The 14,276-nt window shown below is 46.5% G+C and overlaps 1 protein-coding gene across 4 annotated transcripts in view; it reads right to left on the reverse strand.

Moving 5' to 3' along the window:
- Positions 1-2,343: 2,343 nt before the first annotated feature.
- Positions 2,344-14,276, reverse strand: part of LOC135385261 (fibrous sheath CABYR-binding protein-like) — a 90,943-nt gene continuing 79,010 nt past the window's right edge. For 2 of the 4 annotated variants that reach the window (XM_064614464.1, XM_064614465.1), the window contains exons 3-4: positions 8,863-10,222; positions 2,344-4,663 (exon numbers count right to left, since the gene is read on the reverse strand). In XM_064614464.1, the coding sequence (XP_064470534.1) occupies positions 4,347-4,663; positions 8,863-10,222 (1,677 nt within the window). In that variant the 3' untranslated portion in view covers positions 2,344-4,346. Of the gene's footprint in view, positions 4,664-8,850; positions 10,223-14,276 lie in introns of all 4 variants that reach the window. The other 2 variants (XM_064614467.1, XM_064614466.1) reach the window with 2 other exon arrangements.

The raw sequence follows: 14,276 nt of genomic DNA on the forward strand, positions 1-14,276 counted from the left end.
ACGCGACGGAAGGGGGTGACGCGCCGCACCAGAACCATATATTTCTTTCTTTCTCTGCGGCGCAATGACACCGAAAGAATGAGGAGCCCTCTGTTATTTTTTTTCCAGCATGTGATACGATGTAATTTAGCGTGTATCGACTAGTATAGAGGACGCGCACTTCTTCAGGGCGAACACTGTGGCGACAGCGTCACAAGTGGGAGAATTTTAAATCTCCGGTCGCTCTCTGCGTCGCCTTTCCCTCACTATCGACTTCACTGCCGTTCAGGTACAAGCAGATAAGGGAAGCAAACGAAATGTGGAAGATTCTTCCGTACAAAACGCGGCCGCTGCACGTTCGTCAGCGTTCGTTTGCCGAAGCTACACGACCGCTTGGCGCCTTCTGTCTCCGCTCCGGAACTTTACTGCATGGTCCCTATAGACGCCCCTCTGTTTACAAACATGGGACGTCACGAGAAGACCGGTTCGAGGTTATATTTTGCTGTGGTGGGCAAGAATCGGGAAAAACACGTCAGGGGGGATATGTTTATTAAGAAAAAAAAAAAGAAAAAGAAAAACGTAATCAATGACGTAGGCGCTCAGGTCGACTTGCACCCCTACGTCATTGATGACGTAACGCCGCCGCGCAACGCACGCTGGTGGGCACTATCAGCTTTATCAGCCTATCAGCCGACGCGTTTTTCCCGCTTCTTGCAAACCACAGCAAAGACATATCCTCGAACCGATCGTCTCGTGATGCCACATGTTTGTAAACAGAAAGTGGTCATATGCCCACCAGCATGCTTTGCGCGGCGGCGTTACGTAATCAATGACGTAGGGGCTCAGGTCGTCTATGGAAAGCGATTCATTATCGAGGGGGAGAGGGACGCAAAGAGCCCTCCACAGTGTCCACCACAAGGGTAGAATGCTACATAAGCCTTCTTTTCTTTTCTTTTTATCTCTACTTTGACAGAGCTTAGTATACTGTAGAAGTGGTTTTTTCCGCGTGGAAAATATTTTCGCGTTTTCGAGCAGAGCTGCTTTGAAGATTGATTCGCGAGAACTTAAATTCGCGACACAGGTTTCCGGGAGTGCTTTGCTCTTGCATATCGTGCCGTCGTCAATACTCGGGCATACTTCGACACGTACTAAGACATCCGTTGTTCACGTGGATTGCGGCATTCTAGGTCTATTCCTTTCTTCTCCTCACAGAGATTGGAGGAAAGGTCCTGTCAAATGGCCTTTAGGGACCCTGTAGGAGGCCATAGTACTGGCCGTGTGCAAGTTAGCCAGTTTATTTTAGCAGTTCGTATTAATTATCACTCGGGGCACTGACCAGTTCGGTTGAGATGTGGTGCTATCATTCAAGCTGGTTTTGAGAATGCGGGGAAGGGCATGTTCTGGCTTCGTGGTATATTGCATGTATAGTGCAAAGCGTTTATAGGAGTAACAAAAGCATGATGAATTTTCATTTCTTTTCATCTTGCCTGATGGGATAAAACAATGTTCTGCGCTTGCTTAAACTGCCTATACATGGAATAGAAAGTATCAGGTAGTCACGGTATAGCGTGGAACGCCGGACGATTTTCGCCCTCATATGGCCAGAGTTATTCGCGGGAACTTAAATTCGCGATTTTGGAGGTGTGCGCGAAAAACGCGAAAAATAATTCCGCGCGAAAAAAAACCACTTCTACAGTACGCTATGAATGTTGGGCAGCCTTTCGCGCAGGCTGTCAGTTTTTCCCTTTCCCCTCGTGCACTTAAAACGGTCCGATTGGATCGCTTTTAAATGAGGTACCACAACAACTACACATGAGATAAACATGGTTTCGCTTTTTCACCATAGTGTATGGCCCGTCTGCGAATGCCCGCTTATTGCTGCTTTTTTCAGTGGACAGACTCTTTGTCACGTGCTTTCTCCAACCTTTTCTTTCTCTCATGCGCTGAGATATACTGTCGTAGCGCGACGTGCTTTGCGTCGTGGGAAGCAAAATATAGGGATGCCGTGGTGCTGCGATGTTTTACAGCCGTCCACTATGCATACCCTGCCCATGGGAGCGAAAAAAAACCTGAAAATGTGCGACAGCGATGGGCTAAATCAGCAGAAACATCACGTACTTCAACGAAGTAACCGCAACCACAACAACGTTGGTTACTCCGCGCCGACCGGTGAGTGAAGGAACGCTGCCCACGTGATTTCTCCGCCAATTTTCCCCTCTCCTGCGCAGAAGTTCAACTTGCACAGAGTATTACATTTGGTTCATCTACGAATGTTATAACAGGGCAGGGTTGAGAAGAGTAAGGAGATTCCTATGTATATCCGCCGCGATCACAAGTCCTCTATCTGTAAACACCACACACCTGTTGACAATCTGTAAAATATATTTATTTAGAAAAGCACAAACGGACGTTTTTCAGTGCGCGGTAGAAACGCACACGCATTATCAAAGTCACTCTTAATAAAGCTCAGTATACGCAGGAAGTTCCCTAACTCCCAAACACAGAGAAAGAAGCTATAAAAATGAAGTAGCATTTGCGTTGCAATTGTGCTACAAGAATTTGAGGTAAGAAATGTCACACTGCACGTGTAAATAACGGCTATGTACATGTCAGTTTTAAGGCACACGAGTCAAAGGCTTCCTTTGAAGTTCATTACTTCTGTTGCACTCTCAATTCTATAGCAGTGTCTGGTGTTCTGCAACTGCGATGTCAAAAATACAAAAAGAGCAACTATCGGGGCGCTTCACTTATCAATATAAATCATCACTTGCCGTCGGCCATGGCGTGATTAAATGTCTTTAAAGTGAAATTAATCTTTTGGTTACCTTTCTTTTGAACTACGTATCATAGACTGCATGAAATGAAATTAATGTACTACTTGCTACACTCTTGTCTGAAATCTCGACCGCAGCGCAAGTGTCTCCTACTGGCTGTTTCGCCTACCGAAAGCGTAGGCCAGACCTCTATGGTGGTCGTGGTGGTTGGACTGTTTGCCGTAGGCAGGCGGGAAACGGTCTGTACGGCGCGGCCCTGACAACCGCCACCTGTCTTCGTCATCTTCGACTGCGTATTTCGTATGGGTCTCATCTCAAAATTACCTTTCCCGGGCGACATTGCCAGTAGGGGTAGTGACTCAAGATTTCAGATAAATGTCGCAAACGGTGCTTAGAACTCCTGTGTTAGTGCGCCCGAAACATTCATGCATAACTTGACGTTTTGAATGTATGTATCGTTCACCTAATCCGTGTAGCAGATACTGAATGCCCCTTGCTTACGTAGAACATAAAATTGTCAAAAAAATTCTCATGAGCATCACTGACTAGGTTTTGTTTGTAACCTTCCTACTTGGGGACTAAAACAAGTGAGTCCGTTAGAGGACTTGTCTTACTCTATTAAAAGTAGGGAAGCAGGTATATTCCGACCTCGCCACTGCACCAGGCATGTATCCACTGAGACAGCTTGGGTGTTTCACTAAGCCATTTTTGAGTTTGAATAGTAATAGTGCTAAACTATATTAATACTTCACGTAGATCTCTACTGTGAAGAAGTTACACGTTATATGGGTTGCAATTCCCGCTCTGTATAGAAACCTTCAGATCGAGGACCTCGGAAACAGTGCACGAAGAAGAAAATGCAGGCTACCTGATGAACCATGATAGAAACGAAAACCACGAGGTAGGAACACACACACCAGATTCTCGAACCTGTTGTGTCGTTTCTGTGTGTTCCTCTGTCTCGGGGTTTTCGTTTCTGTCATGCCCTGGAAAATATTTGAGGACAGCAGGCTACCATGTACACAAGGCACTGGCACTCTGAACAAGGGGTTTCCGGGATATCAAGCCATGCACGTTTCGTAAATTTAGTATGCGTTGCTGGGACCGCTATCAAATGTTCAACCTTTTCCACGCTGCACTATGCGCCCAGACCGGCTTTTGACAAGAGACGGCCAACGGAGACATTCTGAGAGCAGCTGTTGCATAATCTACCCAAAGGTTGGACGATAGCATCCCCTATACCACCCATTTCCCGTTGTGAGGCTTCGTTATGGGCTTGCCTTCACTTCGTGCGTTAAATGGTAGCTATTGATAACATTTTTGTTCGTTTTAGTACTATCTTGTCCTATCTACCCTACAAGAACAGCATTCCAGACCAAAAAACACAGTCAGCACCATATTGTTCCCCGTTTCCCGTTAACTTTTCTCCATCAACAACGGGAGACACCCTTAGGGCTCTTCCACACGTCCGTTTTTGTCGTCCGTCTGCTTCAAAAATAGAAACCAAGGGCAATCGAGACCCGTAGGTTCCGACGGGTCCGTTTTGCCTCCGTTAAAAACGCGGACGAGGAAAGCGTTCGTGTGAAACAGGCCTTAGTGAGAGACTTCGCTCTTGTGTAACGCGTGCGGCCCGTTGTCGGGCTTCATCTCCTTCCGAACCCTATACCCGCGGAAGGCAGCTTGTATCTTGGTGGCGGCCATCTCAGTATAGTGTGGGTCCAAGTGTGACAGCTCATCGACAACACGTTCAGACATCCTGCTGATGAAGCTTCCGTGCTGTTCTTCGGCGTTTCCCTCTTGACTACCTTGGAGACGACTGTTGTGGTTTTCCTTGACTAGGTTGGAACTGTCGGAGACTGTGGTCTTTGGAGCAGAAGGGTGTTCGTGGCTACCGTTGTGGGACGCCTCGTCTGTAACATGCAGATTGCAGAAGACGTTAATACCAGGCAGCATGCGAAGAACACTGCTTCGCGTGGGATTTTCCATATCGTGGTCAGTGGTCCACGACTAATACAATGACACCATAGTCTCGAAATCGAGTGGAAAGGATATGATCGTCCCTTTAATAACGGAAGTTTCCTCCTCGTTCTCTACTGAAAGGACGCTGCTTTCCGTGGGCCGTGTGCAAACACAACGTAACGAGGTACGTGCCAACGTTCTTAGAGGTGGAGGTACACTTTCTACTCACTTACTTGCAAGGTTCTTCCTACTACGTTCTTAGAGTATGAGGTACATGTCTTTAGAGTACTCTAAATCTACGGAGAACGGCGAGAGTGTTCACACCGAGGTTCACCGTACTCTCGAGACAAACTGACGATGGCGAGGGAAGCGGACTTCAACGCGCGCTACGAGACAATCGTTTGTTTTCATGCGCCACGGACCCTCGTCCGGTGGTTCTCGTCTTGTTCTTCTGGTTCTTGGTTCTTGCCTCGTCTGGTTCTTGCCTCGCTGCCGTCCGACGTCGTCAGTCGCGCAAGGAGCGACTGCTTGGACGGCGTCAGAGAACGCACACCCGGCAGTGGGAGTACAGAGGGCCATCTAAAATATTTTCAGTTTAAGACGTCTGATGAAAGTATGTGCGTCAGTTTGCCGAATGTCACAAAAGGTTTCGACAGATGCAATTTTTTTCCCGGATAGAAACGTACACAAACGCAGCAACGCGTGTTCACTCTCGGCTCGCCCCGCGGGGTGTAACGAGGAAGACAAGGACGACGCGCACGTGACCGATGACGTTATAATGCCGCAGCGTTCCCGTTCACTGGTCAGTTGAGGTCACCGCCTGTCTTTTTCGTTTTTTCTTGAGGGCTTTCTACTTTTGTAGCCGGTAAACCCTGGGAGAATTCGAGACTGAAAGGGTGACAGTGCGCATGGAGGATTTGATTATCCCGCCGGAGTTTCCCTGAGGGCAATGCTACTTCAGAGCCCTAAACAGCTGACTAGGAGACGACAGCGGCGTAGCAGACGACATTTCTCTCAACCGCTCAGCGAGCGCTGACAATATGACGTCAGTGCAGGGTCAGATGATGATACTGCTCTCCACCACTGTTGCGCACAGTCGTTTTTTGCGGCACACTTTAAATTCCATTTCCGCGATAATTATGACTCTGTGGGGTGAATTATTTCTCATTGTGCATTTTACTGGTCTGCTTGACAGTTTTACGTAAAGAAAACAGGGTGTTGAAAATGACTTCTGTGGTACTTTAAGAACGTTGGCACCTGTAATAGTAGTCAAAAAGCGAGAGGAGAGAGTGTCAAAACACGAAAGGAAGAAAGAATGTGTGCGGGGGGGGGGGGGGGGGGGGGAGGCCCTGAGCCGATTTCAATCGCGCGTGGTTAAGAGGCGCATATTTATTGGTAACCAAATTTCTGCAAAATTTTATGAAATAATCCGAAAATTTTATAGTCTCTTCAAGGTCATGGAGGAGGAGATGTCATTTTCAAATTTTACGACTTACAGTGTGCCGTTACACAATAAGCCTTGTATATGACGCCCTCGGCGTCGCGGCGTGTGTCTTTTCTTTGTGCTGTTCTTGTGCCGCAAAACTTGTCAGCGACTTACATAATCGTTCCAAAGTAGCTGGCTTCACGTAAGTGGGGGACTCCAGACTTTTTTCTAACCCCAACATCATCATCATGTGTTCGTGTCTGGCAACGTTTGTGTCTCATGGCAACGTTCCAGAAAGTTTCATTTCACTGGGCTCTCTTGTTAGTGTAGTTGTCGCATGAGTATGCTATGCTATGCACTTTGCACTGTGTGCGGTGCAGTACCATCTTCAACATATGGATCGAGATGGATCGATCGCCCTTGCGCCTGCAGCGATGTTTACTTGGATATCGACTAATGAAAATCAATTATTCATTCCCGTCGTCGCACTCCCTCACTAGAACCTTCATTTTGTTATGTGTCCGCCACGGTCGTTAACAATTAACTTAGTTTCACATGTACATGCTGCAGTGGCGACTAGACGACTTAGCCACCGTCCATTAAAAATAAAATTGGAAAACAGCTGAAAGCCGCATCGTGTGGGACTGCTTCACCTCTTGCATCACTGTCGCAACGTCACTACACGTAGAATGCGTTTCTAACTTGGTTTGGAAATTAAATTTGGCAATGCGTGTTCTAGAGAAGCAGTGTGCGGGTCTATACTGAATAAGGGAAAAGAAACAACTCGAGCCATGCACCCGTGCAACTGTCACATCTTTGCCGTACCAGCTCCCGTGGCATAGTGGTTAGGATGATCGCTTTCCACGCCGAGACTGGAAGGTGGCACGGGTTCGAATCCTGTCACCGGCTGAGCTGTCTGAGGTTTTCCGAAGACTTTCCAGACGAATGATGACCCAATTCCCCCAGAAGTCGGCCCAGGACGCATACTAACCCCCCCCTGTCCCCCCACTCATTCCTGTTGTTCTCTCTCAATCTGTCCACGTCTGTACACGGAATTTAAAAAAAAACATCTTTGCCGTTGTTGTTCTTCTATATGTAGTATGTATAGAGGACGACAGGTGTACAGAAGTATAAGAAGAGATGCAGCAATGTGAATGTATGTATATGGCATGTACATACATACAGACTTGTAGAGATGCTCTTACATTTTTTAGAGTCATTTGTAAACTAATCAAAACACCAACGCAATGCAACCGGCCAAGCTGAGTTAACTGCGTTGTGTCTGTGCTGGTATTATTCTCCTGTCGAAATTCAACCTAAGATCGACACGCTGTCTGCTGGGAAGACACCTCTATTTGTCTGTATGGCGTGTCTCCATAGAAATAACGCTTGTCAAGAGATATTTGAGTTGATGACATATCACATATTTCTTTCAATATACATATGTTTCATAGGTGATAAACACAGACAAGAAAATACAGGGTGTCCACGCTAAGTGTGAACAGATTTTTTTTTAAATATATATAACACTTTTTCCAAGATGAAATCAATTGCAATATAGCATATGCTAAAGGGCACTCCCTTGCAGGGCATTAGCAAGGTCCAAAGGCAATGTCTTAATTAACTTTCATTAATTAACTTTTTAATTATAAAAGCTGCAAAGTTGTCCCAATGAGAACATCTGTTAATTCCTTTCGGTCACCTGATATCGTAGCCGTTTTCAGTACAAAAATCCGTTCGATAGATCGCCCGCAAAAAATTCGTGAAGGAACGCCATTTTTTTCTTTATTTTGTTCATTGCGCTTCTTAGAAGACGCGTCTTTCTTTCACCCCCAATGTGAGGGAGAAAGAGCACACTATCGCCTCTCGTGTCCTGGAAAAAGATTAAAAGCCCAAGCAGCACAATGTACTGAAAGTCGAGTGCAATAGGTGTGGACGGTATGTGTCTTATCAATGTTCCTTAGTTTCAGAAGCCTGTTCAAGGCCTTCCACCTACCCGTCCACCCCTATTGCACTCGACTTTCAGTACATTGTGCTGCTTGGGAAGGAAACAGAAAATGCAACCCAAGATAAGGCCAGTTCCGATAGAGTCACCCGATACATTTGTTTTTGTTTTGTTTCCGCAAGTTAAAGCTCATCTTCGACGCATGAGGCGGCACTGTGCTCCTTCCCCTCTCCCGCTGGGGATGAAGGAAATACGCGTCTTCTAAGAAGCGCAATGAACAAAATAAAGAAAAAAATGGCGTTCCCTCACGAATTTTTTGCGGGCGATCTATCGAACGAATTTTTGTTCTGAAAACGGCTACGATATCAGGTGACCGAAAGGAACAGATGTTCTCATTGGGACAACTTTGTAGCTTTTATAATTAAAAAGTTAATTAATGAAAGTTAATTAAGACATTGCCTTTGGACTTTGCTAATGCCCTGCTAGGGAACGCCCTTCAACATATGCTATATTGCAATTGATTTCATCTTGGAAAAAGTGTTATATATATTTTTAAAAAATCTGTTCACACTTAGCGTGGACACCCTGTATATGGTAGCATGCTGTTCTTAGTATGTCAGTATGTGTCAGTCTATGTCAGTTCTAGTTCTAATTCATAGTCAGTTATCTCTAAGGATGGCTATGACAGTACCTCAGTTCTGTAAGATGTTCAATTCACGTCACGGCTACGACACACAGCATTCTTAAGCAGTATCAATAGTCCATACATCACCATTTACCATCATGATGCTGCGGCGACTTTTCATGAAGCATTTTCCTCGTCAGGTAGCCGCGTACTCCAGCCTGAATCTTCACTACAGCAGATTCAATCTCGTTAGGCGTGGGGCTTCTGTCGCGATCGTCATCATGGTGCCGTTTCTCTGCGTCAGGGACACTAAGATGACGAGAAGAGTCCTCAGCATTTTCTTTGCCAGCCATGATTTGCTGAACCCGTTCTTCGGCTATCGCCTTTACTTCCTCTACGATTTTCGCGGCGACAGCTTCAGCTTCAGCTCTCGCCATCTCGACCACGCGCTGGCGCACACCTGGATGTTCCGAATCATTTGTTTCTTGTTTGACTACCGATGCTTCTTTCTCCAGCTGACTGTCCGTTTTCGGCTCGTCGGTCGGAGGGGTGTCATCTAGCAGGCCAGATGCAAAGCTAACTGCTGCTCTCGTTGAGGACTTCAGGACATCCACGATTGGAGCGTCGTCGTGCTCCTTTGGCTTTTCTTCAACATCCTTCTTTTCCTCCTGGTTCTGGGGACCCTCTTCGTTAGACGCCAATTTGTCAAAGAAGCCGGATGCAGCTACTGTTGCCGTCGACTTCAAAACGTCCAGGAGTGGTTGTTGAGGCTCTTGGTCCGGTTCGTACTCTGGTGGGGGAGGTGGGGCTTCCTTTGGAGGTTCTTTAGGTGCCTGGGATGGAGCCTCGCTCTTTTCAGTAGAAAAACTTCCAGTGACTCCGGACACGACGTTCGACGTGAATTCGCTCGCGGTGTCTCTCACTACATCGATGAAAGGCCTCTGCTCTGGTTCAGCGGGTTTGGCTTCCTGGACAGGTTCAAGTTTCTTCTGCTCTTCAGCTTCTTTTGGCTTATCATCAGCGAGGTTCGCGACCTTTTCAAAGATCTCACCAGCAACACTGGCTGCAACTTCACCAGAAGTCCTCAACACATCCACTACCGGTTGGTAAGGCGCTGGTGGAGGCTCCGGCAGTTTTTCTTCCTCGGTTGGTTTGGGTGGTTCCACAACCGGCTTCTCGCTGGTGAGAACTTTCTGAATGGCCTCCGAAGCTTCGCGAGCTACAGTCTCAGCAGATGACTTTAGAACGTCTACTACAGGCTGGTAAGCTGGTGGAGGCTCAGACACTGGTTCTGGCTTGGTTTCTGTTGGCTTCTCGCTCTTCACCGCGTCTTTCTCAGGTGTGGGAGCCTTCTCACCGGAGATGGCTTTCTCGATGAGTTCCACCGCAACTGTTGCGGCGATTTGGCCCGGAGTAGGCTGGGAAGCATGTTCTTTCTCTTCCTGTTTCGGTACATCCTCTACTTTAGAAGATGGCCTAGGAGGACGCGGAGGCGGGGCTTTTCCTTGTTGCTTCTGCAAGGTCAATAAATGTAAAAGAGTAACAATCGTCATATGTTCGTGCTACACTAGACATAAATGTTGCAAACAAAATTGTGAAAGCAGAGGATGCACAGAGCATGCAAAGGGTGCGGTAAGGGAATCAAATACGTTAAAAGAGCAACTTCAATAAGTGATTCATCTTCTAAAATACAATGAATGCTCTCTATACTACGAATGTGTACTGAAGAAAAATGATTTTACAAAATATCACGGTGTAGCTTGATCCCGTTTGCCTCCGTGCAGAAGCCTGTAATTTCACCGCCACTCTCTTATCGCTTAATCTTGCTGCCCCAAGATCTACTGACGCCACGGGTATACTAGCTGGAGATAAACACACGCGTTCACTTTCCTTCGGCAATGGGTAAATGCGCTATTTAAAGTTGGGTTCGGTATTTTGCTGGGCAAATCTTCCCAATGCGTGACACGCATTCGTGTCACATCTGGCATATCTGGACCGCAAGGTGGTTCGTCTGACGTGGACTGAGCGCGATCTGTTCCGTCGCTCCAACGCACGTGGTCCTCTGACGTGCACTGAGCGTAGTTCGCCCTGCGGTCCTGATCCATGAATTAAGGTTTAGTCTCGGCTCACTTGCACAGCGAAATTCGGCGATGTATATATATAGCAACGCACGCGCTGATCTCATTATTTCAAAAAATAGAAAGGCTTTCAACGAGGATTGTCTCCGATTCCGCTACCTTCCTTCTGCGCGAACGCCCTTGATTAAAAAGTTAGTTAATGAATATTAGGTAATTAGTCAGTCGTTCGAAGAGAGGATGTCCGCCTGGCCGTATAACTCAATTGCAAAAGCGGCATCTATACGCTGGTGTAATATATATATATATATATATATATAGTTGAAATAAATGGGAGACAGAAGACGAAAGTAGGGGAAGTAACAAAAAAGGGGTTTATTAAAACTTAAAAATCATAAAACTTAGGGAGGATGTCTACGTTACGGCGGAAGCTCCGCCTTCTTCGGGACAAAAGAGCTAAATGTGGCCACGAGGCTGATAAGGGGCTTGAGAATGACGTGGTCGGTTGGGGGAAATTCCCGCCACCTGGCGGTTGTCAATTGGGGAAATTCCAGAGCGTTTCTGTGTCAGGTCCAGGAGTGGGGTCATCGTCCTTGTGGGTCAGTGGGGACCTTGATCTGGCTGAAACGAGAAAAGGCAACAGGGTCTTATCTAGGTTGTTAGACTTCTTATTGTTGACAGCATGCCAGGGTCCTCGTTAATGGCCGATCGGAATTTGTAAATTAGGTAAGATTCCCGTTGTTCCCGGGAGCGGTCGGAGGTAAAGTTCGACTGGAGAATAAAAACTGAGGCTTCGTTGATTGAATGTTCTGGTTGTTTGAAATGGCGTGAGACTGGGAGATTAGGTTTCTTGGTAACATCCGATCGGTGATTGTTGAATCTAATTCGGAAAGAAGTTTTTGTCTGACCCACGTATTGGGCCCGGCATGTCGAACTTTACCTCCGACCGCTCCCGGGAACAACGGGAATCTTACCTAATTTACAAATTCCGATCGGCCATTAACGAGGACCCAGGCATGCTGTCAACAATAAGAAGTCTAACAACCTAGATAAGACCCTGTTGCCTTTTCTCGTTTCAGCCAGATCAAGGTCCCCACTGACCCACAAGGACGATGACCCCACTCCTGGACCTGACACAGAAACGCTCTGGAATTTCCCCAATTGACAACCGCCAGGTGGCGGGAATTTCCCCCAACCGACCACGTCATTCTCAAGCCCCTTATCAGCCTCGTGGCCACATTTAGCTCTTTTGTCCCGAAGAAGGCGGAGCTTCCGCCGTAACGTAGACATCCTCCCTAAGTTTTATGATTTTTAAGTTTTAATAAACCCCTTTTTTGTTACTTCCCCTACTTTCGTCTTCTGTCTCCCATTTATTTCAACTATAATTACGTAGCCGTCCGATCCAACTCCAACTTTTCAAGATATATATATATATATATATAAAGAGGAGAGAAAAGCCATTAAAAAAATAAGTAAATGATGCTAGACGTGTTTGAAATTCAAACTTACAGATTAAAATGGCTTCTATGGCTGCACGTAGAGAAACAGATACTCATTGAACGATGCGACAGCACCAGAGGACACGTGTTTCGCCGTGTTTGCGGCTCGTCGGCCCTGGGTAGCTGCGCATCGTTCGGGATTGGCGAACCAGGGGTCACTCAGCGAGCGATATACACCTGGGAGGGTGACTGAGCACTCCTCAATGCCACAGTGCAAGCCAGTGAATTATAAAGAGGAGAGAAAAGCCATTAAAAAAATAAGTAAATGATGCTAGACGTGTTTGAAATTCAAACTTACAGATTAAAATGGCTTCTATGGCTGCACGTAGAGAAACAGATACTCATTGAACGATGCGACAGCACCAGAGGACACGTGTTTCGCCGTGTTTGCGGCTCGTCGGCCCTGGGTAGCTGCGCATCGTTCGGGATTGGCGAACCAGGGGTCACTCAGCGAGCGATATACACCTGGGAGGGTGACTGAGCACTCCTCAATGCCACAGTGCAAGCCAGTGAATTATAAAGAGGAGAGAAAAGCCATTAAAAAAATAAGTAAATGATGCTAGACGTGTTTGAAATTCAAACTTACAGATTAAAATGGCTTCTATGGCTGCACGTAGAGAAACAGATACTCATTGAACGATGCGACAGTGGCTTGCACTGTGGCATTGAGGAGTGCTCAGTCACCCTCCCAGGTGTATATCGCTCGCTGAGTGACCCCTGGTTCGCCAATCCCGAACGATGCGCAGCTACCCAGGGCCGACGAGCCGCAAACACGGCGAAACACGTGTCCTCTGGTGCTGTCGCATCGTTCAATGAGTATCTGTTTCTCTACGTGCAGCCATAGAAGCCATTTTAATCTGTAAGTTTGAATTTCAAACACGTCTAGCATCATTTACTTATTTTTTTAATGGCTTTTCTCTCCTCTTTATAATTCACTGGCTTGCACTGTGGCATTGAGGAGTGCTCAGTCACCCTCCCAGGTGTATATCGCTCGCTGAGTGACCCCTGGTTCGCCAATCCCGAACGATGCGCAGCTACCAGGGCCGACGAGCCGCAAACACGGCGAAACACGTGTCCTCTGGTGCTGTCGCATCGTTCAATGAGTATATATATATATATATATATAGGGTGAGGTAAAAGGATTATCAAACGGCCACGAAGTTTTACAGAAGTTCAAAAAAAGACGCGGAAACAGATTTTAGGGAAGTTAAAAACACTAGTTTATTACATGGGGAGACGTTAAAAAGTAAAATGGGCAAGGGGTCGACGTTTCGACAGTGGCACTGTCTTCGTCAGGACAAAAGATGCGTAGCTGATTACACATTTCTTAAATAGGTTTGCTACATGACGTCATAATCGGCACGGGCACGCCATATATATATATATTATATATTATATAAATATATACATATATCTATATATATATATATAATGAGGGAAAAAAAGCCATTAAAGAAACAAATAAATGACACTAGACGTGTTTGAAATTCAAAATTACAGATTAAGATGGCTTCTACGGCTGCACGCAGAGAAACAGATACTCATGGAACGATGCGACAGCACCAGAGGACACGTGTTTCGCCGTGTTTGCGGCTCGTCAGCTCTGGGTAGCTGCGCATCGTTCGGAATTGGCAAATCAGGGGTCAAACACACGGCGAAACACGTGTCCTCTGGTGCTGTCGCATCGTTCCATGAGTATCTGTTTCTCTGCGTGCAGCCATAGAAGCCATCTTAATCTGTAATTTTGAATTTCAAACACGTCTAGTGTCAGTTACTTGTTTCGTTAATGGCTTTCTTCCCTCATTATAATTCACTGGCTTGTACTGTGGTATTGACCAGTCTTGCACCTGGTTTGCCGTGTTTGCGGCTCGTCAGCTCTGGGTTGCCGCATCGTTCGGAATTGGCAAACCAGGGGTCGCTCAGCGAGCGATATACACCTGGGAGGGTGACTGAGCACTCATCAATGCCACAGTGCAAGCCAGTGAGTTATAATA

Source organism: Ornithodoros turicata, chromosome 2 (assembly GCF_037126465.1).
Source record: "Ornithodoros turicata isolate Travis chromosome 2, ASM3712646v1, whole genome shotgun sequence".
In the NCBI taxonomy this organism is placed as follows: Eukaryota; Metazoa; Arthropoda; class Arachnida; order Ixodida; family Argasidae; genus Ornithodoros; species Ornithodoros turicata.